At 46.7% G+C, this 25,934-nt stretch overlaps 1 protein-coding gene across 1 annotated transcript in view; it reads right to left on the bottom strand.

Annotated features, from left to right (window-relative positions):
- Window positions 1-25,934, bottom strand: part of LOC144938213 (titin-like) — a 335,325-nt gene that overhangs the window by 38,909 nt on the left and 270,482 nt on the right. The window contains 10 exon segments of the mRNA XM_078866029.1: window positions 144-731; window positions 1,433-1,729; window positions 2,459-19,570; window positions 20,242-20,544; window positions 21,075-21,662; window positions 22,148-22,444; window positions 22,986-23,183; window positions 24,083-24,187; window positions 24,320-24,907; window positions 25,161-25,448. Coding sequence (XP_078722155.1) covers window positions 144-731; window positions 1,433-1,729; window positions 2,459-19,570; window positions 20,242-20,544; window positions 21,075-21,662; window positions 22,148-22,444; window positions 22,986-23,183; window positions 24,083-24,187; window positions 24,320-24,907; window positions 25,161-25,448 — 20,364 coding nt within the window.

Below are 25,934 nucleotides of genomic sequence, written 5' to 3'. Positions count from 1 at the left end.
CCGATAAAATCGAATTGCTGCACATAATTTTTGCGAAACAAATTTGGGGCTCCGAATTGAGTGCAACTTTTCTTTATTATCAACTTATTTCTAAAAAGGTTTTGACAACCGCTCTTGGGCGTTTAACTTAATATGATGCTCACTGTATGGTAGCTTGACTGTAACGTGCTCCGAGTCCAGATGATCGCTTATCCCAAAGCGATTCTCGGCTTTGATGCGGAACTGATATTCCTCTCCCGTCGTAAGCCTCGGGACCTTCATGATGTTTCTGGCCACCGTTGATGCCACCTCAATCCAGTTGTGGCTGCTGGTCTCCCTCTTCGCGACAATGTAATTTGTGACTTGGCTTCCGCCATCGTACGCCGGTGGGTCCCACTTCATGATGAGGCTGTCTTCATTCACGTCACTGATAACGACGGGACCCACTGGAGGGCCGGGTTTGTCGAGCACGAGCACGTTGATATGGGTCTTGGCAGTGCCCTTGCTGTTGTTGGCGACGATTTCGTACTTTCCAGCATCAGCAGTGACGCAGTCTTTGATGTTAACAATGAGCGAGTCAGCGGTGGTCTGGTAGTCAAATCGCATGGTTGGCTTGAGGGTCAGATTGTTCCTGGACATGTGGACCTTAGGCCGAGGCTTTCCAAAGAGTGGAATTTCAAACTTCAAGTTAGCGGCAGCCTTGACAAACACCATGTTGCTGGGGAAGCATCTCATGTCCAGCGTCGGTTCAACTGCAACACAAGAGAGCACCTCCGATTAGCACAGTTGGCTATGTAGGGTGCGAACAAAGTTCAACATGCATGCATTCATACAGAACACTCAACTGGATAAAGTTATTACATTCAATGCACAGCAGTGACATGAATATTACATGTAAGAAATGATAATTAATCAATTACAGCCCTCCTTGAATGAAGTCCTTCCCAAGCCATGCTGGTCATGCGACAACTGTGATTATACTTGTGGTAAAAACAGTGGTCTAGGACTGGTTCAGGTATCACTTCGCCACCGATTGTTAGCCGTGACTGGGAATCATATTGAGGTCCCTGGGTTCACATTGCAGTATGCTACCCATTGCACCAGAGCTCTGCACCAATAGCGATATCGTGGCATCTTCCAATACTTCACAAAATACGTGAGTTAAAAAAAAGATCAGGCAAACAAACGATCACTCATTCATCATCATCAATCCACTGCTTCATGAAGGGCTTCAAGCTGCTTCCGTAGCTCATGATCCTGTGATGCCAAAATCCGTCCAGCATCTGAACATGAATTGCTCTCATCGCTCCATCTCCTAAGTGGACATTCTCTCGTACACATTCCATTCCTCGGCTGCCACTCTGTTGTTGTTGTTATTATTAAATATCATCCATCATCCCCCCTGAGCGGAGCAGTTATTCCTAATTACATTTCGGAAAGATTCAAAGCTTACCCAGTTCTTCCTTGACGGTAATCGGTGACAGCATCTCTTTAGGTTCACCAATACCGGCCTCGTTCTGGGCGCTTACACGGAAGAAGTACTCGTTGTTCAACTTGAGCCCTTGGACAACGTGATGCAAGGATTTGACGAAAGCGACCTTGGCCCAATCTTGCTTTCCTTTCTCGAGCATGTCAACAATGTACCCTCCAATCCTGCTGCCTCCATCGTGGTCGGGTTTCAGCCAGGAGAGCGAGATGCTGTCCTTGGTGATGTCGGTGACGCCCAATTTTTCAGGCGGACCCGGTTTCTCTGCGGATGAAAGTGAGCAGGGGTTAAATTGAGGGGGCGGTCAAAAACGTGCAAATGAAAAGACAACATCAAGGTGCACAGTGCGCTGTTTTAAATTTGAGCATTTTATTGCATGCACGCTGGTGTTGGTAACTCCTAGCTCCTCCAATAGATTTGCACATCGTGAAAGAGCAGGTCAAATATTTTCAAGAGTTGCGTCAAATTTCATCCATAATATAGGTTTTTTGGGTTAGATCGCATAAATATACTTTCAAGAGTGCCATGTAATGGAAGTCGTGAAAGAGCAGGCCAAATTCTTTCAAGAGTCGCGTCCAATTTCATCCATAATACAGTAAAACCTTGGATTGCGAGTAACTTGGTCTGCGAGTGTTTTGCAAGACGAGCAAATTTTTAAATTAAATATTAATTTGATAAACGAGCGACGTCTTGCAATACGAGTAGTGGGTGTATACGCTTTGTCTGCCGAGCGTCACGTGATCACAACTGGTATACGAGTGCTTTGGATTACAAGCACGTTTCCGAAACGAATTATGCTCGCAATCGAAGGTTTTACTGTATAGGTTTTTTGGGTTAGATCGCGTAAATATACTTTCAAGAGTGCCCTGTAATGGAGGTCGTTCTGCAATCAGCATGATTTCAGGGATAGATATACCTCGTCTCTTTTTTTACTTTTACATTGTCTCAAAATCAAATATTTGCATTTAGAAAAAGTGTTTCTGTAAATATCACCTGTGGCTCGGATGGCCTCCTTGCTCTCCACAGGTAAGCCGATGCCAAACTCGTTCTCTCCCATCACACGGAAGTAGTAGAGGCTTCCCTCCTGCAAGTCAGTGACCTTGTAGGCCAAGCGACCGCAGCTGCTTGTTATGCCGACCCACGCCTTCTTGCTTGCCTCCCGCTTCTCAATGTGGTAGTTCCGGACGCGAGAGCCGCCGTCGTTTTCTGGAACGTCCCAGGTGAGGACGATGGAGTTTTTGGTGACTTCTTTAATGACGATGTCACCAGGAGGTCCGGGGGTATCTAGAACCTTAACGCCAAGAGTGACCGACGCACTTCCAACCAAGTTCTGCACGGTGAGTGTGTACTTTCCGGAGTCACTCCTGTTCGCTTTCTCAATTGAGAGTGTGGTTGACGTTCTTGTATTGTTGATACCAGCTCGAATACGAAGATCTGTGTCGGGTTTGCTCCACATGACGTTGGGCGTGGGCTTGCCTTTAAATCCAACTGAGAGTGAGAAGTGGGTACCGGCCTTAACTAAGATTGTTTTCCGCATGTCGTTGTCAAGTTCAATTATGGGTTCTTCTTCCTTCTCTTTAGCCAGGACAGCATCCGTTTTCTCACTGGGATCACTGTTTCCAACTTTATTTATGCAGCGAACCTGGAAGTGATATTCAGCTCCTGCAGTTAGACCTTTTACTGTGTACTCGGTTGCTCTAAGTCCTTGAATAGCCACGATCCATTCGCTGTCTTCAGTCTGCTTGTATTCAACCACATAGGCACTAACTGGAGCGCCGCCATCAAAGAGTGGTTTATTCCAAGTGAGAGACACACTCGTTTTAGTAGAATCAACGATCTTAGGCTTGGATGGTGGAGATGGCAAGAATACTGGATCATCCGCCCGCACAATTGAAGATGTTTCGCTCGGGGCACTGACACCGGCTGCGTTTTCTGCAGAGACGCGGTACTCATAGTCCATCCCTTCTCTCAACCCGGATGCCTTAACTCTGAGGTCGTACACTGGCTTTTTATTGACACGAATCCAACGAAGTCCACTCTTCTCCCTCCTTTCAATAATGTAGCCGGTGATTTCACTACCGCCGTCACTCTCGGGTCTTGACCAATAGATGGTCATGGATTCCTTGGTGATGTTTGTAATTTCGGGCGTGCCCGGCGCAGTCGGGATGGTGTACGGATTCACAGCTTTGATCGGCTCGCCCTCAAGTGCTTCGCCCACGCCATACTTGTTGACCGCCTGAACCCTGAAGATGTACTCGTTGCCCTGCAGCAGCTTCGTAACTTTGCACGACGTCACCTGTAGGTCGCTGCACACCTGTGTCCAGGCAATGCGGCTGGTCTCTCGCTTCTCAACGACGTAGTGGTCGATTTCAGCTCCACCGAGCTCGAGTGGAGCTGCCCAGCAAATACTGGCCTTCTCAGCCGTCACACCGGTGATGAGCATCGGTCCAGCTGGTGGCCCTGGACGATCCAACACCCTGCAGTTGATCGCAGCCGTCTTTGTTCCACCAACGTTTTGCAGAGTGAGCACATATTGTCCACTGTCTTTCCGGATGCATTCTTTGATCGTGATGCTGGTGCTGTTGTCGCCTGTCTTGATTTCGCATCGCGCGGTCTCCTCCAGTTCTTTGCCATCCTTTGTCCAGGACACAACGGGCGATGGACGGCCATTGAAATCGGCCGCTATCTTGATGACATCGCCAGCTTTGGTGATGATGACATCCTTGTATTTCAAATCCATCATGATTCGTGGTGACTCGACGTCGTCCTTGACAGTCACGGGCCCAGCTGTGTCGGATGGTTCACTGAAGAGTCCAGCAGCGTTTCTAGCAATCACTCTGAACTCGTATCTGACATCTTCAGTGAGGCCTGTGATGTCAAAGTACGTTTCCTGCACGTTTGTGAAATTGCACTTGAGCCAGCGGCCTTCTGGAAGCTCCTTGCGCTCAATAATATAGCCCGTGACCTTGGCTCCTCCGTCATACTCAGGCTTGGCCCAAGAGAGCGACACAGAGTTTCTGGTGATGTTTGTCACATCCGGGCATCCTGGAGGATCGCATGGGTCTCTGGCTGCTACTTCTTCAGACACTTTGCTGCATTTACCAATTCCGGCGATGTTCTGAGCATACACTCGGTACTCATACATCAATCCTTGTTCCAAGCCAGTTACTTTAATCTCAGTATCCGTGATAAGCCCTTTGTTGACCTTAACCCACAAGATGCTGTTTCTTTCTTTGCGCTCGAGGTGGTACCCAATGACATGGCTTCCTCCATCGTTGACCGGCTCATTCCACGTCACGATCATGAACTCCTTCGTCGCGTGCAGAACTCTCGGCGTTCCCGGGGGACCAGGCTGCTTGAATGGGAATTGTGCGACCACTGATGGAGAATCGATATGTTGACTCTTGCCGTAACGGTTTTCAGAATAGATGCGGAACTGGTATTCCTTTCCAGTGACGAGTTTTGTAACTTTGATGGACGTCCTTGCAACAGTTGAGGAAACTCGTTGCCAGGTAGTGGTGGTGGTTTCTCTTTTCTCAACGATGTAGTTGTTGATCTGGCAGCCTCCGTCGTACTCTGGCGGATCCCAAGACAACGTTACGCTTTCCGCACTAATGTCGTCGATGCGCACTTCTGCAGGAGGACCTGGTTTATCCAGCACAATCACGCTGAGAGGATTGACCTTTGTGCCAGCGCTGTTGGTCAGCACCAGCTCGTAGTGTCCAACATCCTCCCTTGCAGCTTCTTTAATTATAAGTGTAGTGGTTGTCTTTGTTGTCTGTATGTTAACACGAGTGGTCTCCTTAAGAGTCTGCCCTTCCTTCTTCCACTGAATCACAGGCTTTGGCCTTCCGCGGTATGGCACTTCAATCTTGAGATCTCCTCGAGCCTTTACACTGTATGTACTGAACATTACATCCACAGACGGCTCAATCTCAATGTCCTTTGCGATCACCGGCACAGCCAATTGTCTGGGATCACTCTTTCCCTTTTCATTGACCGCTAACACTTGGAAGATGTACTCTTCTCCCTTAGACAAGCCTTGAATAGTCGCTTCGAGTGTTTTTGACTGCGAGCACACCGACCACTTTTCACTGCCCTTGACCTGCATTTCGACGATGTACCCAGTTATTTTACTGCCTCCATCGTGCTCGGGCTTCTCCCATGAGATCGAGGCGCTATTTTTGGTGACATCCAGCAGCGTAACTTTGCCCGGAGGCAACGGATACTCTGCTGCCCTGACCGCTTCGGGAGTATCAGCCGGGATGCCCACGCCATACTCGTTGATTGCTACAACTCGGAAGTAGTAGTGGCAGCCTTCGAGCAGGTCTTCCACTTTGAATGAGGTCTTGTGGCAACTGTTGGTTACCGTCACATAAGCTTTCCTGGTCGACTCCCTCTTCTCAACAATGTATGCGGTAATCTTGGAACCGCCGTCAATAAGCGGAGGGTCCCATGTGACAGAGACGTAACTTTTCGTCACTTCCTTCACCCTGAAGTTGACTGGCGCACTTGGAGAATCTAGGATTCTAACATTGACGAATGCTGACTTCTTCCCACTGCTGTTTTCCAGGTTGAGAGTATATTTCCCACTGTCAAATCTGTTCACGTTGTCAACTACAAGCATTGTGTAAGAGCTGGTGACTTCTATTTGTGCACGGTCACTTAGGTGAATATTGTCTTCTTTTTCCCATCTGACTTCCGGATCTGGTCTTCCCTTTATCGGCACAAAGAGACGCAGCGTTCCACCGGCACGCACTGACACCACCTTGCGGAGGTCGGCGTCAAGTTCGATTTCAGGTGCTTCTAATTTATCGGTCGTAATCACACTCTCGGTCACGTTCGCAGCTTCTCCGACGCCTTCGATGTTCATGGCGCAAATGCGGAACTTGTATTCGGTTTTTTCCTTCAGCTTGGTGACGTGGAGCTTGGTGGATTTTTCCCCACCAGGTGGTGTACACATTACCCAGTCTTCACTGCCGGCCTCAAGGGCTTCAACAATGTATCCCCTGAGGTCCGCACCTCCGTCGTATATAGGTTTTCCCCAGCTGAGAGACACCGAGTTCTTGGTGCTGTCCAAGACTTTAGGATTTGTCGGAGGGCCAGGTGGGAAGGCAGCGTCGCACGCTTTGTAGAATACGGAAGAGCTGCTCGGTTCACCCACACCAGCCGCGTTTTCGGCCGCTATGCGGAACTCGTAGTGATGGCCGTCCATGAGCCCGGTGACTCTGAAGCGCAAATCGTTCAGTCTCTTTTTGTTGCATTTAGTCCACCTTATCCCTTCCTTGTCTCTCTTCTCCAGGATGTAGCCTTCGATTTCTGCTCCACCGTCGTCATCGGGACGTCCCCAGATCACGACCATGGAGTCCTTTGTGATAGTAGTGACCTCGGGGTTTTTCGGCGGTCCAGGTAGATAGAAAGGATTGCGAGCGACCACCGGCTCCGATTCTGCTGGTTCACCAACGCCGTACTTATTCACCGCCATGATGCGGAAGATGTACTCGTTCCCCTCAAGCATCTTGGTAACCTTAGAGCTGCAGGTGACGACTTCAGCGGCCACCTGCGTCCACGACAGCCGGCTCGTTTCTCTCTTCTCAATGATGTAGTGAGAAATGCTCGCCCCGCCGTCTTGCTTGGGAGGATTCCAAGTCAGGTAGCACTTTTCGGCAGTGATGTCGCTCACTTTGATGGGCGCCTCCGGAGGTCCAGGGCGATCCAACACCTTGATGTTAATGTTTACAGTCTTGGTGCCACCCACATTGCTGGCTTCCAGGGTATAGTGTCCAGTGTCAACCCTCATCGCTTCCTTTACAGTTAAAATGGTGTTCTGAATAGTTTTCTTGATTTCCATCCTTGCTGTGGCTTCTTCAAGCTCTTTTCCATCCTTGAACCACTTGACTTCAGGAATTGGCTTGCCGTAAACATCAGCATCAATGATAAAGTTGTCATTGGCATTCACAATGACTGCCTCCTTAAACTTCGGATCCATGGAGATTCTCGGAGCTTCGACTTCATCCCGAGCGGTGATTGCTCCAGTGCTGTCAGATGGCTCGCTCAAGCTGTCAGCGGCGTTTCTCGCAATTACTCTGTACTCGTAACGATTGCCTTCTGTAAGGCCTGTGACCGTAAACATGGTTTCAATGACATTCGTGAAGCTGGCTTTCATCCAGCGACCTTCGGGGAGGTCCTTCTTCTCAACAATGTATCCCGTGATTTTGCTGCCACCATCATAAGCTGGCTTCGTCCATTGCAATGTCACGGAGTTCCTGGTAATCGCGATGGCTTCCGGGCGACCAGGTGGATCGCACGGGTCACGGGCGACATACAGCGTGGATAGTTTGCTCGCCTTTCCAATTCCGACGATGTTTTCTGCGTACACTCGGAACTCATACTCGATTCCGTCGTCAAGATTCGTTGTTTTGAAGCGTGTGTCAGGAATTATGGTTTTGTTCAACTTTGTCCACAGAATGCTGTTCTTCTCTTTGCGTTCAAGATGATATCCTGTGACCGCACTGCCTCCGTCATTGACCGGCATGTTCCACTCAACCACCATACTGTCCCGTGTTATAGCTGTGACAAAAGGTGTTCCAGGAGGACCAGGAATTTTGTACGGGTACTGCACAATGACCGCTTCCGAGTCTAACGATGAGCTTTTGCCATATCTATTTTCAGCAACAATCCTAAATTGGTATTCTGCACCGGTTTTTAATTTTGTGACCTTAATAGTTGTTCTGGCCACTGTGGCAGAAACCATCTGCCAGAGAGTTCCAGTTGTGTCACGTTTCTGTACTATATAATTGCTAATCTGGCAGCCCCCTGAGTATGATGGTGGGTCCCAGCTGAAGCTCACAAAGTCGCAACTAACTTCATCAAACCTAACCGGGCCAACTGGAGGACCTGGTTTGTCAAGGACAATGATGTTGATTTCCTCTGTTTTGGAACCAGCACTGTTCGTTGCGGTGATTTCGTATTTTCCAACATCTTCTTTTGTGCTTTCTTTGATTGTAAGAATTGTTGATGTTTGAGTGTCTTCAACATTTACTCTAGTTGTCTGTTTTAGAGTCTGTCCTTCTTTCTTCCAAATAACTTTGGGCTTGGGACGTCCAAAGATTGGTATCTCTATCTTCAAATCATTTAAAGCCAAAACATTGTAAGAATTGAATGCAAGCTTCATGTCTGGAACAAATGTCAAATCCTTTGCAATGACTGGCACCGCTAATTGCCTTGGCTCACTTTTGCCTTTTTCATTGAATGCAATTATTCTGAAGAAATATTCCTCTCCAGAGCTTAGGTTTGAAATGATAGCGTCAGTTGTCTTGGACTGGGCTGCAGTTCCCCAGCTCTCGCTGCCCTTGGCTTGCATTTCGACAATATAGCCCATTATCTTACTGCCACCGTCATGTTCAGGCTTCTCCCAGCAGAGGGAAGCGGTTTTCCGTGTCACGTCCATTACGGTTACTTTCCCTGGAGCGAGAGGAGGCTCCGATGCTTTTACAGCCTCGACTGTGTCGACAGGCACACCGAGGCCGTACTCGTTTTCAGCCATTACCCTGAAGTAGAAGATTCCTCCCTCGAGGAGATTGTGCACCTTGAAGCTGTTCTTGTGGCACTGTGTGGTGATGCTGGCATACGCCTTCCTCGTGGACTCGCGCTTGTCAATAACGTAGTTTTTAATTCTTGCTCCTCCGTCAATCGCTGGAGGCTCCCAGGTCAGAGTTGCTGAGTCCTTGGTGATGTCCTTCACGGTAAGGTTGAGTGGAGGACCTGGAGTATCAAAGACCTTGACGGACACGAAAGCTGACTTGGTACCAGCGCTGTTTTCAAGGTTGAGGACATATTTTCCAGCATCGTACCTATCGCAGTTGTCAATAGAAAGTGAGGTGTAGTTAAGTCCCCTTTCGATTTGTGCCTTATCAGAGATTTCATTGTCATCCTTGAGCCATTTAATTTCAGGAACTGGCCTTCCCCTAAATGGAATATGAATGCGAATTGAGTTTCCAGCTCTTACTGCAATACCCTTTCTAAGTTCTGAATCCAATTCTATCTCAGGCGGATCGATCTTTTCTTCAGGCTTCACGGTGCCCGGAAGGGCGACGGGTTCGCCAACGCCTGCTTTGTTGAGAGCGCACACCCTCAGCCTATACTCTTGAAGCTCGACGAGCTTTCCAATCTCCAGACGAGTGACACGCAGTCCTGTTGGTGGAGTGCACATCTTCCATTCGTCCTCCTCACCCGTACAGATTTCTACAATGTACCCCTGAATGTCACTGCCACCGTCATAGACAGGCTTGCTCCAGGCAAAGGTCACTGACGATTTTGTCGTATCGACCACGTATGGATTGGTCGGGGGTCCTGGCTTAAAGATCGGATCGCATGCGCGGCTATAGGGAGATGGCTGACTTGGTTCACCTATGCCTGCTGCATTTTCAGCCGACACCTTGAATTCGTAATTATGATCCTCCATTAGCCCCGTGACACGGAAGCGTAAGTCAGTCACCCTGCGTTTATTGCACTTCACCCACCTAATTCCATCCTTGTCCCTCTTTTCAACAATGTATCCAACAATCTCACTCCCACCGTCAGTGTCTGGCCTTCCCCAGCAAACTGTCATCGAGTCCTTTGTTATATTGGTCACTTCGGGTGCCTTTGGAGGCCCAGGTGGTATATATGGGTTTTTGATAATGACGGGTGCAGATTCTAGAGGTTCTCCAACACCAAATTTGTTGATTGCCATGATGCGGAAAATGTATTCATTGCCTTCGAGCAGCCTTGTTACTTTCACGGAGGTGGTTACAACTTCAGACGCTACCAACGTCCAAGCCAGGCGGCTGGTTTCTCTCTTTTCAACAACATAATGCGAAATGTCGCTACCTCCATCTTGAGCTGGCGGATTCCAGGCAAGTGAACATTTCTCTGCTGTGACACCTGTGACAACTACGGGTCCTTCAGGAGGTCCTGGTCTGTCTAGAACCTTGACATTGATGGAGCATGTTTGTGTTCCACCAACATTAGATACTTGTAAGACGTAATTTCCTCCGTCCACTCTAATTGCGTCCTTCACTATAATTAGAGCCTTGAAGTCAGCATCTTTATTCTCAAGTCGTGCAGATTCCTCCAGTTCTTTGTCATCTTTGAACCACTGAATGGTAGGCATAGGTTTTCCACGGATGTCAGCCTCAATTTTAAATGTCTCGCCAGCATTGACAACAAACTTCTCTCTGTATTTAGGATCGATTGAGATTCTTGGTGGCTCCACTTCATCCCGAGCTGTGATTGCACCAGTGCTGTCTGATGGTTTGCTGTACGTGTCAGCAGCATTCTTCGCAATAACTCTAAAGTCATATCGCTCATCTTCTGTCAGTCCGGTCACCGTGAACTGAGTCTCAATTACATTGGTAAAGCTGGCCTTCATCCACCTTCCTTCAGGGAGATCCCGCTTCTCAACAATGTAACCTGTCACCTTGCTGCCACCATCATACTCTGGCTTGGTCCACTGCAGCATCACTGAATTTCTGGTAATGACGATGGTGTCAGGTTGACCAGGAGGGTCGCATGGGTCACGGGCGACGAACAGCTCAGACACCTTGCTCACTTTTCCAATTCCCACGATGTTCTGTGCATAGACGCGGAACTCATACTCGATGCCTTCGTCGAGGTTGGAGTTCTTGTATTTGGTGTCCTGGATTAACGTCTTGTTCAGTTTTGTCCAGAGGATGCTGTTCTTCTCCTTGCGCTCGAGGTGGTAGCCGAGAACGTTGCTGCCTCCATCGTTGACTGGCTCATGCCACTGCACGACCATTGTGTCCTTTGTGACCGCTGTGATGAATGGCGTGCCGGGTGGACCAGGTGCCTTGTATGGATATTCCGCAACAACGGATTCGGAATCAAGGGCAAAGCTTCTGCCATAACGGTTTTCAGCGAAGATGCGGAATTGATATTCCGCTCCCTTCTTGAGTTTTGTAACCTTGGCAGTAGTCCTCGCAACAGTCGCTGACACCAGCTCCCAGTTAACTGTCGTGGTGTCACGTTTTTGAACAACATAGTTTGTAATCTGGCAGCCGCCTGTATATTGTGGAGGCTCCCAAGAAATTGTTATAGACTCAGCACTTATGTCATCTAGCTTTACTGGTCCAGTTGGTGGGCCTGGTTTATCCAGGGTTATGATTTCAACATTTATTGTTTTCTGGCTTGCAGGATTGGTAACAGTAATTGTATACATGCCAGCATCATCTCGTGTTGCTTCCTTAATGCTGAGAATGGTAAAGTTCTGTACTTCAGTGGCATTCAATCTGGTTGTTTGTTTAAGAGACTGTCCATCTTTTGTCCATGCCACCGTTGGTTTCGGTCTTCCATATATGGGAATTTCCACCTTCAAATCTTCTCCAGCAATGACGCTGTAACTGCTGAAAGCCGCCTTGATATCTGCATCAACAAAAAGGTCTTTGGCTATGACTGGCACACCCAGTTGTCTTGGATCACTTTTTCCCTTTTCATTCACGGCCATGACACGGAAGTGATATTCTTCACCCTGCGTAAGGTTTAGAATTTTTGCATCCAGGTTCTTTGTAGTTACACACACCGACCACTTATCACTGCCCTTTGGCTGCATTTCTACGATGTACGATGATATTCTGCTGCCTCCATCGTGTTCGGGCTTCTCCCATGAAAGCGAGACACTGTGCCTGGTCACGTCGACCACTGCTACTTTTCCCGGTGGTTGAGGAACTTCGGATGCTTTCACAGCATCTGTGGTTTCAGCAGGCAATCCAATGCCATGCTCGTTTTCAGCTGACACTCTGAAGTAGTAGTTGCAGCCTTCTTGGAGCTGGTCAATCTTCCAAGATGATTTGTGACAGTTGGTAGCAACAGCCGCATATGCCTTCCTGGTGGATTCACGCTTTTCAATTATGTAGTTCTTCACCTTTGCACCGCCATCAATAGCAGGAGGCTCCCACGTGAGGGTAACAGAATCCTTCGTGATCTCCCTGATTTTCAGGTGTTCTGGTGGACTTGGTGTATCAAGGACCCTCACAGTCACAAATGCCGATTTACTTCCACTGGCATTCTCTCCCGTGATTATATATTTGCCACTGTCAAATCTGTTGACGTTGTCAATGACCAGCAGAGTATAGCTGTCAGTCGTGTCAATTTGTGCAGTTTCTCTAATTTCACCATCTGCCTTCGTCCACTTCACTTCTGGTGGTGGATGCCCACGAATAGGAATGAAGAGTCTTAAGGAATTGCCTGCACGAATGCTGATGACTTTGCGTAGATCAGCATCGATGTCAAGATCTGGTGCTTCCAATTTTTCTTCAATCAAAACCATGCCTGGAATATCAGCATGCTCTCCAACACCGACTTTATTTATGGCAAATACGCGGAACTTGTACTCCTTCTTTTCCACAAGCTTCCCAACTTCGTACGTCAATTCTCTGATTCCTGTTGGTGGTGTACACGTTGTCCATTCAACCTCATCAGCCTGGCACTTTTCAATTACATACCCATCTATGTGACAGCCACCATCATAAATGGGCTTGCCCCAGGTCAATGTAGCAGATGACCTTGTTGTATTGATGACCTTGGGGTTGTTGGGTGGGCCTGGTTTGTATATTGGATCATTGGCTCTGTAATACACGGAAGCAGAGCTTGGTGCTCCTATGCCAGCGGCATTTTCTGCAGACACTCTAAATTCATAATCATGGCCTTCTTGCAGACCAGTTACACGCAAACGCAGCTCATAAATTGGGCGCTTGCTACATCTTGTCCATCTAAGACTATCTTTGTCACGTTTTTCCAGGATATAGCCAGTGATTTCACTTCCCCCATCACTAACGGGTCTTCCCCATGTGACAATCATGGAATCCTTCGTAATTGTAGTAACTTCAGGCTGCTTTGGTGGATCAGGAACAACGTATGGGTTCCTGGCAGACACAGAATCTGACTCCAGTGGTTCACCAACACCATATTTATTGACAGCCATAACACGGAAAATGTACTCATTTCCTTCAAGCAGTCTGGTGACTTTGCAGCTGAGTGTCTGGATTTCGGACTGCACGAGAGTCCACACTAACCTGCTCGTCTCTCTCTTCTCAACAACGTAATAAGAAATGTCACTTCCGCCATCTTGCTTTGGTGCATTCCAAGACAATGTGCATTTTTCTGCTGTGATTCCTGTTGCAGCCAGAGGACCTTCAGGCGGGCCAGGCTTATCCAGGACCTTCACGTTAACCGTAACGGACTTTTCTCCTCCCACGTTCTTGAGCAGCAGAACGTATGGGCCGCTATCGACACGAATGGCTTCTTTAACCATAAGTGACGTGTTGAAATCTGTGCTCTTAATGTCGAGCCGTGCCGTATTTTCCAGCTCTTTGTCTCCTTTGAACCACTGCATTGTTGGGATTGGTTTTCCGTAGACATCGGCTTCGATCTTGAATACTTCGTCCGCACTGACAACAATTGTGTCCCTATATTTTGGATCCATTGCTACTGTCGGTGGTTCGACCTCATCCCTTGCAGTAATTGGTCCAGTGCTGTCAGAAGGCTCACTGAAAATGCCTGCAGCATTTCTTGCGATGACTCTGAATTCGTATCTTGTTTCCATTGTTAATCCAGTCACTGTAAACTCCGTTTCGGTGACATTGGTGAAGCTGGCCTTCATCCAGCGCCCCTCGGGAAGTTCTTTCTTCTCTACAAAGTACCCCGTGATTTTGCTGCCACCGTCATAAGCTGGTTTGGTCCACTTCAGTGTTACAGAGTTTCTAGTCACAATGACTGCTTCTGGGCGACCTGGTGGATCACATGGATCGCGAGCAACATACAATTCAGATAGCTTGCTCGGCTTTCCTGTGCCAACAATGTTTTGTGCATACACACGGAACTCATATTCAATTCCCTCGTCAAGCCCCGTGGTCTTAAGATGTGTGTCTTGAATTAAAGACTTATTTATTTTTGACCACAGAATGCTATTCTTTTCCTTGCGCTCTAAGTGGTAACCAAGTACCTTGGTGCCACCGTCATTCACAGGTTCATTCCAGTTGACCACCATGCTGTCCTTAGTGGTATGTGTGACATACGGTGTTCCTGGTGGACCTGGTAGCTTGTATGGATATTGCGCAAATATAGAATCTGAAAGCAAGAAATTACTCTTTCCGTATCTGTTCTCTGCTGCAACACGGAACTGGTATTCCGTGCCAGTCTTTAGGTGGCTAACTTTAATCGTTGTTCTTGCAACAGTGCTTGAAACGCCCTGCCAAACAGTCGTCGATGTGTCTCTCTTTTCAACGATGTAGTTATTTATTTGACAGCCTCCCTGGTATTCTGGTGGCTCCCAGGAGATGGTAATACTTTCCGCCGTTACATCATCGAACTTTATTGGTCCAGTCGGTGGTCCAGGCTTATCCAATACAATGATCTGAATTGGTTGTTCTATTGCTCCAGCAGAATTGGCTAATTTTATAGTATATTGGCCAACATCATCTCTACTCGCTTCTTTAATGGTCAGCACTGTGTTCTTGTTTGTATTTTCTACATTCACGCGGGTTGTCTGCTTCAGCGTCGTATTTTCCTTCAGCCACGTAATAGTTGGTTTAGGTCGGGCGACAAAAGGCACATCAACCTTCAGATCTTCGCCGGCGAGTACGCTGAACGTTGTAAACATCAGTTTTAATGTCGGTACAATGACCAAATCTTTGGCTACAACAGGGACTCCAAGCTGCCTTGGATCACTGGTACCTTTATCATTTTTAGCAGAAACGCGGAACATGTACTGTTCCCCTGCAGTTAGACCAGCGATCTGTGCATCGGCTGTCTTCGTGGTGGCACAAGTTGTCCACTTCTCGCTGCCCTTTGCTTGCATTTCTACAATGTATCCAATAATCCTGCTTCCACCATCGTGCTCGGGCTTCTCCCATGAGAGAGAAACACTGTTCTTGGTAACATCGGTGACGGTAATCTTTCCAGGTGGGAGAGGTCTTTCTGAGATTTTAATGGATTCTGGTGTCTTTGCTGGAAGGCCAATACCATACTCATTCTCAGCTAGCACACGGAAGTAGTAATTTGCACCCTCCTGAAGGTTCTCGATCTTCCAGCTTGTCTTGTGACAAGAAGCTACGACGGTCGCGTACGCCTTTCTGGTAGACTCGCGCTTTTCAACAATGTAGTTTTTGATCTTTGAGCCGCCGTCGATGGTTGGAGGCTCCCAAACCAAAAAGACTGAATCCTTCGTGATTTCTTTGACCATGAGATTTATCGGCGGTCCAGGTGAATCAAGCACTCTCACAGAAACGAAGGCAGTCTTACTGCCAGCACTGTTTTCTAAAGTAAGATTGTATCTTCCACTGTCAAATCTGTTGACATTGTCAATAACAAGCATCGTGTAGGAATCAGTGTTGTCAATTGTTGTCCTTTCCATTGGTTGACCATCTTCTCTCGCCCACTTAACTTCTGGCACCGGTCTTCCTTTAATTGGAACGAACAATCGTAGAGTGCAGCACGCTCTGAGGACAACAACCTTGCGGAGGTCAGCATCCAACTCAATTTCAGGTGGAAGCAATCTGTCTTCTGCCTTTACCACTCCTGGAATCAGTGCGGGCTCTCCTGCTCCTTCAGAATTCACTGCAGAAATGCGAACTTTGTACTCTGTATTTTCCTTTAATCCTGTGATGGTGTATTTCTGTGCCAGAACGCCATTTGTTGGAGTTGCCACCTTCCATTCGTCTGCCTCAGGCAAGGTTGTCTCTACAATGTAACCTGTTATTTCTGCCCCTCCATCGTAAACAGGCTTGTTCCATGCAACTGATATGGATGACCTGCTGGTATCGGTGACCCGTGGGTTGGCTGGTGGACCTGGCTTGAACACAGCATCACTAGCTTTATAAAATGGACTGCTGTTGCTTGGCAAACTTTGTCCTGCAGCATTCTCAGCAATTACTTTAAATTCATACTCATGGCCCTCAGTTAGACCCGATACTTTAAAGCGCAAGTCAGTAACTGTCCTCTTGTTACATTTTACCCATCGTAAGCCAGCTTTGTCACGTCTTTCCACAATGTATCCCGTTATTTCGCTCCCACCATCCGATTCAGGTCTTCCCCAACAAACGACCATGGAATTATTTGTCACGGTGGTAACCTCCGGAGATTTAGGTGGACTGGGAGGCACAAACGGATTAACAGCAAGCGTTGGATCAGATTCAAGTGACTCTCCTACACCGTATTTGTTCACTGCCATTATGCGGAAGATATATTCATTTCCCTTGAGAAGCTTCAGGACCTTGAACTTGGTTAACTGCACGTCTGTGGCCACGTGCGTCCAAGCCAATCTGCTTGTTTCACGTTTCTCAATCAGGTAATAGTCAATGGGTGCTCCGCCATCTGACAGTGGAGGTCTCCACTCGATAACAGCCTTATCTTCTGTAACATCCGATACAATAACAGGTCCTTCTGGTGGACCTGGCCTATCCAAGACTTTCACGTTGAACACATGCCTTACTGAACCACCTGGATTTGATGCAGTCAAGGTGTATGCGCCACCATCTAACCTGATTGAATCCTTGTTCACAACAACTGTACTGTAGTCACTTATTTTCGTTTCGAGTCTGCCACTGTCCTCAAGGTCTTTCCCATCCTTGGTCCAAGTCAGTGTTGGCGGAGGACGGCCAGTGACGTCAGCTTCAAGTTTGAATATATCTCCAGCCTTGACAGTGACGACGTCTTGGAATTTGGCGTCACACAGTATCCTTGGCTCATCAATGTCGTCGAGGCAGGTAACAGGGTCAGAAGGCTCGGAGGGCTGGCTTATAGATCCGGCTGCATTACGGCAAATCACGCGGAATTCGTACATCTCACCCTCACTTAGTCCGCTCACTGTAAATTCAGTTTCGAGTATGTTGCTGAAGTTTGATTTTAGCCAACGGCCAGCTGGTAGGTCTCTCTTCTCCACCATGTAGCCTGTGATCTTGCTGCCTCCATCATATTCTGGTTTGGTCCAGTTCAATAAAACAGAATGCCTGTTGAAGTTTGCTATTGTAGGCTTTCCAGGTGGATCAACTGGATCAAGAGCATAGACGGGATCAGAAGATTTACTCGGTTTACCCTTGCCTGCAATGTTTTCTGCACTCACTCGGAATTCATAGGCAATTCCATCAGTGAGTCCTGTTGTTTTGAAGGTGTTTCCAATAAACAATCCCTTTGTTATCAACTGCCAAAGGATGCTGTTTCTTTCCTTTCTCTCGACGTGATATCCAAGTATTTTGCTTCCACCGTCATTAATGGGTTCGTTCCACGTGATTGTCATTGTATCCTTCGTGATGCCAATGATAGATGGTGTTCCTGGAGGCCCGGGGACTTTGAAGGGGAAGTTTGCAAACACAGATTCTGAATTTATTGATGGTCCGGACCCATATCTGTTTTGGGCCTTAATTCTGAACACGTACTCACTGCCTTTTGTAAGACGAGTAGCTTTGAATGTGGTTCTGATGACAGTCGATGCAAGTTCTACCCACGTTGTAGTCTTTGTCTCGCGCATTTCAATGATGTAATTGTTGATGGGCACACCACCATCATCATTGGGAGGTTCCCAAGACATGATGATGTATTCTGCTGAGATTTCGTCAAATTTAATGGGTCCTTTCGGTGGTCCAGGAATGTCATGAACCAGCACTGTCAGCATCTCAGTCACTTCACCGACCGAGTTTGTGGCTTTGATGTTGAAAATTCCTGCATCTGCCCTGGTGCATTCAATGACATTAAAGACAGTGGAGGTAGCAGTGTTTTCAATGTTTATTCTTTGTGTCTGCCTGAATTGTTCGGCGCCCTTAAACCACGTCACCGTGGGTTTAGGACGACCTTCAACTGGAATTTCTACCTTGATGTTTTCACCAGCCTTGGCCAAGACTGTTTGTTGATAAACAGTGCGCATATCCAACTTCGGAAGAGAGGTCTGCTCCTTCACAACGGTTGGCTTACTTTCACGGGGATCGCTTGTACCGGCACTATTCGTTGCCTTAACACGGAACGTGTACTCTTCATTTTCATTCAGGTTTTTGACAACAAACTCAAGGTTCTTACAACTTCCAACCGGTATCCATTTTTCCACATCTTTCCGCTGAGCTTCCAGAGTGTACCCTGTTATCTTTGAGCCACCATCATGCTCTGGTTTAGGCCATGCCAGGGAAACAGAAGACTTTGTTATATCGGTGACATGCAGACGCTCTGGAGGTGATGGGGCCTCTGAGGCCTTGATGGGATCAGATGTCTCTGCTGGTACTCCAATTCCAAACTCGTTTTCAGCTAAGACTCTGAAATAGTAATCGCAACCTTCAGACAGATTGGTAATCTTCAGGGAGGTCTTCTGGCAGCTTGTAGTAATTGTCGAATAAGCCTTACGTGTGGATTCTCGCTTTTCAACAATGTAATTCGTCACTGGAGAACCTCCATCAATCACGGGAATGTCCCAGTGAATGATAATGTAGTCCTTGGTAACTTCTCTTGCTTTTAGATTAACCGGTGGTCCGGGAGAGTCCAGAACTCGAACGTTAACGAAGCCGCTTTTCTTTCCTGCTGCGTTCTCTAGGCAAATTGTGTACTTTCCAGAATCGTCCCGATTGCATTCTGGCACCAGCAGCATTGAATATGACTCTGTCACCTCGATGTGCGCCCGCGCCTTAATAGGAACATCGCCCTTCAGCCAAGCAACTTCTGGAGTAGGACGGCCTCGGATGGGGACAAAAATACGGATCGTTGTGCCTGCCCTCAGCACCAGCGTTTTTCTTAGGTCGGCGTCCAGCTCAAGGTCTGGGACTTCTTCCCGTTCCTTGATTTCAACGACACCATCGACTTCCGCGGGCTCGCCAGCACCTTCGGCATTCACTGCTCTCACTCGGAAATGGTATTTTCCTCCAGACAGAAGATTGGACACAACAAACTCGGTAATTCTGAGTGTAGCTCCAGTGGTGCTCTTGACCCACTTTTCCTCGTCCTCTTTTCTGTGCTCTACAATATAACCAGTGATCTCCAAGCCGCCGTCGTATGATGGTCTTCCCCAAGTAAATGTAGCTGTGGTTTTCGTTGTGTCGGTGATTTTCGGATTGGTCGGCGGTCCAGGAACAACTGCAAAAATAAAAATAAAAAGACATCCAATTTAAAAACAAATAATTTAAAACGATAAGCATTGAATGGGAATGAGAGGTGGCTGGTTGAGTTGGGTGAGTCAGAGCTCAGAGCTAGAACTCCTGAGATCTTGGGCCTGAATCCAGGTTTCAGCCATCCTTGAATAAACTAGGGTACTCAATATTGATTTGAAGCTTTCGTGACTGCAGGAATCCATACTCTTTGGTTCTTTCGGTAAAGTCACGTGACTTTACCAAAATAACCAAAGAGTATAGGCTACTCAAGTGACGTGAGCTGGCGGTATCAGCCCAGTCATAAATGACTGAACAATAATACATAATTTAAAATGAGGTCTTTTACTTCATTCATCTGTCAATTTGTGAGAATTAATTTCGGTTTAAATGACGTGGGGTTTGACATGTCGTGCGTTTAAAATGAGATCAATAATTATTTTTAAGTTATAGAAGTAGTTCCATGTTGTTATCTTCCGCCGTTGTTTTCTAACGCACGCGATTCTCCACGAATGTTCCACGTGGGAATGTATTCTCCTCTTTTACGTGATGCTGGTGAGTAAAAAAGTAAAACAAAAAGTAAAGAAAGGTAAAAAAAAAAGGCAAAAGAAAATACGGAAAAGCCAAGGGGTATGAAACAGAGCGGTGTCGAGTACTCACAGGCCTGCTCCTTGGTAGACACGGGGTGTGACGGCTCGCTTGGTTCTCCAATGCCAGCCTTGTTTTCGGCCGACACGCGGAACTCGTACTCGTTGCCTTCGAGAAGCCCAGGGATTTTATACCTCAGGTCGGCGATGGCATTCTTCGTCACTCTGACCCACCGCAAACCCTTCTTCTCTTTGCGCTCCACGATGTAGCCTATGATTTCGCTTCCACCGTCAAACGACGGTCTCTTCCAGGAAATCGTCACCGTGCTCTTGGTAACGTTGGTCACCTCTGGTGCATTCGGTGGACCCGGGCGACCTGTAATTAATGATGACACAAAAAAAAATCATGTTTGTTAAAAGATGCCAATAATTCAAATGCTTAAAATAAGTGAACACCAATTACTAAGGAAAAATCAATTCACCATCCCTCTCTCGGCAATTTAATAAATTGCCATGATTCAGGGTTCCAATTTTATTCGAGAATATATATTTTTGTAATGCATATTGAAACAGGTGGTATAGTGCCTGCAGTGTCTGCAAGAGTGAAATAAACCCATTACATACAACATATCTGACCCCTGATTCAAAGTTTTCGTGACTGCAGGAATCCATACTCTTTGGATCTTTCGGCTATCGTGATTTTCACCTGAAGACGGGCGCTTGTGTTGCGTCCGAAACGTCGTGATTTATTTTGTTTCATTTCTACCTACGTGACTTTACTGAAAGAACCAAAGAGTATATCTGAACCCCCCCCCATCACCTTGAGCTTAGGAATTTACATAGATTGATTAATCAGTTCGATTGGCCCCAGTAAACCCCACCGACACATATAGTAAAAATCCTCACCGAATCTGTTCTCCACCTTCACCGGTTCAGACTGAACAGGCTCGCCAACACCATACTGATTGACAGCAGATACGCGGAAGATGTACTCATTCCCCCGGATGAGCTTTTGTGCATGGTACATGCAATTTTCCACACCCTCAACCACCAGGGTCCACAGCAGACGGCTGGTTTCACGCTTCTCAATGATATAGGACTTCACGGGAGAGCCTCCGTCTTCCGCCGGTGGTGACCAATTGAGGGTCACCTTCTCTGCGGAGATGTTGCTGAGCTCAATTGGCCCTGGAGGTCCAGGGATATCAAGGACGGTCACCTTAACATTCTCTTGTTTGGTTCCAAACGGATTGCTGGCAGTGATGGTGTATTCCCCGGAATCCTTTCTCGTGGAGTACTTCACGTGCAGGGTGGAGGTAGTCGTTGTTTCGTCGATGTTTACAATGTCAGACTGCTTGAAGTCCTTTCCGGCCTTCGACCAGCCCGACGTTGGAAGTGGTTTACCGGTGATTGAAATGGCTGAAAGCACAATTGTGTCACCAGCCCTCACCGTGAGGCCATCCTTCACCTTTGCATCTATGACAATGGCAGGAGGCTCTGCAATACAAAATGAATAACAGCACAGTTTATTAGAAGAGTCAATGCGTAAAATGTATTTAAAAGATAAAGGTACAGCCCTGGAATTGCTTCCGCACACCAGAAGGGCTTCCCATAGAAGGAGGTATAGGGAGGCCCTCAAAATGAGTATTTTTGATCTTACAGGCTGGTCAGATGTCTTGGAAGAGGTGAGGGTACCCACGCTTTACCCCACTACACATGCCCTACCGATTGACTAACTGTGTTTTAATACTGCTGGGTGGGCAGATGTAGGGAACATTTCAGAAACTTGCCAATTCTTTCAGCTATCATGCTGAGAGATCGAACCAGCGACCTCTGGATTGCAAGTCCAGTGTGCTAGCCATTAAAGGGTAATGTCGTAGAAAAAAAATACATTTCAATACGTTTTTTCCAGCATTAATTGAATTCGTCAGTTGTCAATGACACACCAGCAACTGTGAAGGAAGAACAAAACGTAAACATACCATATTCGTCCTTGCATATGATGGTTCCAGTCGTTTCAGACGGTGGGCTGATAGCGCCGGCGGCATTCTTCGCTTTAATGCGGAAGTCGTACTGACAGCCCTCTATGAGGTCGGTGACGGTGTAGGCACACTCCTGTACATTGGTGTGGTTCGCCTTCATCCAGATCTTGGACGGGATGTCCCGTCGTTCGATCAAGTAGCCAGTGATCATGTGGCCCCCGTCGTACTTTGGCTCTGTCCACATGAGGGTCACGGAGCTCCTTGTCAGGTTGATTACTTCGGGCTTGCCGGGGGCATCTGCGGGCAAAACGAACAAAAAATGGAGCAATTGTGTTTTCAGATTTTTTTTTTTTTATATGCATCGCTTTTTTTAATGCACGGATTAAAAGAGCTGTTGTATGCCCGCATCTTGATTTAAAATGTCGAGTCATATTACACCCACGTATTGTTCTCACTAAGACATGTACAATATATAGTGTAATAAAAATAACCATAATGAAAATATATGATTAATACATTACCGTTTTCAAATGAGAATATGTATGTTTTTTTTATGAATATTACATGTATAGGCCAATGCATTGTGAGAATGTTTTCTTTTTATAACTAGCCTTAAAATGCTGCATTCCGTTTAATGTATGGTCTATTAGTTGTCACTCATATTCTTGAGATATTCAACTGTGACCCGACTTCCTTTACATCCATTTGAAATTACGTTTGCATGCAGTAAATTACGTTTTTATTACATCACTGCACTTGCACTGCGGCAAATGTGTCTCCTTGCGTTCCGGTGCCTTTTTGGAGGGTGCACGAATTGCAATCGTTGCAGAACACTCACCGATCTGATCGAGGGCTGTGACTGGATGCGTTGGCAAGCTTGGTTTTCCGACCCCGGCTAAGTTGATGGCCATGACCCTGAACTCATACTCGAGACCTTCGGTGAGGCCTGCCACTCTGTACTCGCGCATTCTCAATGGATTGGCGGATGCTCTCTTCCACATGAGGCTGTTCTTTTCTTTGAATTCAACGTGGTAGCCTGAGACACAATGAGAAGAGAATGGGACATTTTGGGGGTTAAAAGTTACATTCCAACATAGCCTTTCACAAAATAATAATTCACTCGTTTTACATCTGAGTATTCATTGTCATGCTTATTTCACTTGTGTTTATTAGAATAACATTTCTAAGACTCCTGTCGCATCGGAATTACGATCACGTATATTTACAATTATATTACATCACATGAAAAAAACACTTAAATTAAAACAGCAGATGACTTAAATGTACCTCTTCTTGGTTCTTTCGGTAAAGTCACGTAGAAGGGAAGTAATAAAATAATAAAAATAAAACATAATAAAATCAAATAATTCTCACGACGTTTCGGCTACAACGCAAGCAGCCGTCTTCAGGTGAAGAATGAGACACTGCCAAGCTAGGAGCTTATATATAAGCTGAGTTGGAGGTGGAAGAAGAAGAGAGCCTTAACAAAATAATGTGCATATCAAGAGGAATTTAGCAAGGGAGGGCATTAACATGCCCTCCCTTTGGTGCTGCTGATCCTGCATGATGAATGGGCATAATATGACTTTGAAACCCCCCCGCCCACCTCCTACGCATTTTCCATGAATATGCTAAATTCCTCTTGATATGCACATTCTTTTGTTAAGGCTCTCTTCTTCTTCCACCTCCAACTCAGCTTATATATAAGCTCCTAGCTTGGCAGTGTCTCATTCTTCACCTGAAGACGGCTGCTTGCGTTGTGGCCGAAACGTCGTGAGAATTATTTGATTTTATTATGTTTTATTTTTATTATTTTATTACTTCCCTTCTACGTGACTTTACCGAAAGAACCAAGAAGATGAATCCCTGCAGTCACGAAAGCTTTAAATCGAAAATTAAATGTACCTGTACACAAACTCCGTATATAAAATGTACCTGTAATTGGCGACCCTCCTGTACGTCTTGGATCATTCCAAGCCAATGATACGGAGTCATGCTTAATGCTGATGATCTCTGGCGGTGGTGGTGCATCTGGAACATCTGCACAACAGAAAACAGAGAGAAACCTTAGACAATGGCGCTGAATAGTTAATTTCGTGGCGAAGAGAAATACTTTTGATTTTTTTTTAGTAACAATCCCTTTGTGAATGATAATTCTAATACAATAATTACCAAATGGATGCTTCGCGATGATTGGATCAGACTTGAGCCCTTCGCCAACACCGTATTTGTTCTCGGCGGACACTCTGAAGATGTACTCTGAGCCCTCGTTCAGCCTCGTCACCCTGTAGTTGGTCTTCTGTACTGCGGACGCACTCGTGACCCACTTATTGGTGGTGGAGTCCCTCTTCTCGAGGACGTAGTTGGTGATCTCCGAGCCACCGTCATCCTTCGGCACGCCCCAAGACACCGTCATGGCGTCGGCCGTCACCTCGTCGAAGTGGAATGGAGCCGTTGGTATGCCCGGTTTACCTACCACCTTAATGAATATGTTTGACTCCTTAGTTCCAGCCGAATTCTTCAAGGTGATTACGTACTTCCCGGCATCAGATTTCTGGCAGTCGCGGACGTAGAGTGTGGTGTTCACCGCGGAAGCCTCGACGGATACGCGTGTGTTTTCAAACTCTTGATCCTCTCCCTTCTTCCAGGTGATGGTGGGTGCTGGCTTGCCGATAACTGGGAACTTGAGACGGAAGCTGCTGTTCTCCTTGGCTATGTAGGTCAGGTCTGGCAGGTCTCGGAGGTCAATATTGGGAATAACTGTGGGAGGAAAACAAACGATCTTAAAAAAACATATATCGTGGTTTACATCATGAACAGGCATGGATAGACTACCATATTTTTGCGAAAAAATGTGACGATAATAATCATAACGGTTGGAATCATACTATGTATCTCAATATCGCATGCACATTTCTACAATCGCATCAACTCAAATCATAATGTTGCATACATAACCATTTATTTGTTTAATTACAAGTGGCAATATATTGTAACAAAAAATGGAACTGACTTATGTGGTCTTTGGCCACAATGGTGATTTCTCTGGGCGCGCTGGCGCCGGCGTCGTTGATGGCGCGCACTCGGAAGGTGTACTCGTGCCCTTCCTCGAGGTCCCTGATGGGGTACTGCATGTTCTTGGCCCGCATAATCTCCTTCCACTTGTCCTCCTTCTCCAGTTTGTCAACTGTGTACGCAGTGATCCTGCTGCCTCCGTCGCTGAATGGCTTCTTCCAGGTTAAATTGCAGTAGCTTCGTGTCACCACAGCCGCCTTCAAATCCACAACGGGCCCAGGTTCCTCTGCAATGCGAATAAAGGATGCGGTGATTAGATTGATTTATTATTTATTTATGTATTGCGCAACGGGATTGCGAGACGCACATTCATTCAGCCAACTGTTGCCGCCAACTTACGTAAATGCAACATACATTTTGTAGATCATTTCACCAAAGATAATTTTTGCGAAGTCTCTGTCAGGTGCACCGGTGGCTTTAGTGGGGTCAGAAGCACTGAGCCAGCACTGCTGAGACCCTGGGTTCAGATTCGGGTCTCAGCCGAATTGCATCATGAAACTGGGTCCTCAAGTGTAACTAACTGATGGTCTCAGCTCGTTCACCAATAAACGCATAGACGATAGAGAACGCCAAATTTGAATTTCAACTTAAAATTGGCAAAATTCTAGGTGTGGGAATGTTCTGAAAATGGTTTGACTTTTCATCCTATTAACAATGCACCATCAGAGGATGAGAGCTCGGGGTAAGCATTTACACCAATGGTGTCTTTGAG

Source organism: Lampetra fluviatilis, chromosome 21, assembly GCF_964198595.1.
Source record: "Lampetra fluviatilis chromosome 21, kcLamFluv1.1, whole genome shotgun sequence".
NCBI lineage: Eukaryota > Metazoa > Chordata > Hyperoartia > Petromyzontiformes > Petromyzontidae > Lampetra > Lampetra fluviatilis.
The sequence above is the reverse complement of the archived record's forward strand: the minus strand, read 5'-3'. Positions and strand labels throughout refer to the sequence as shown.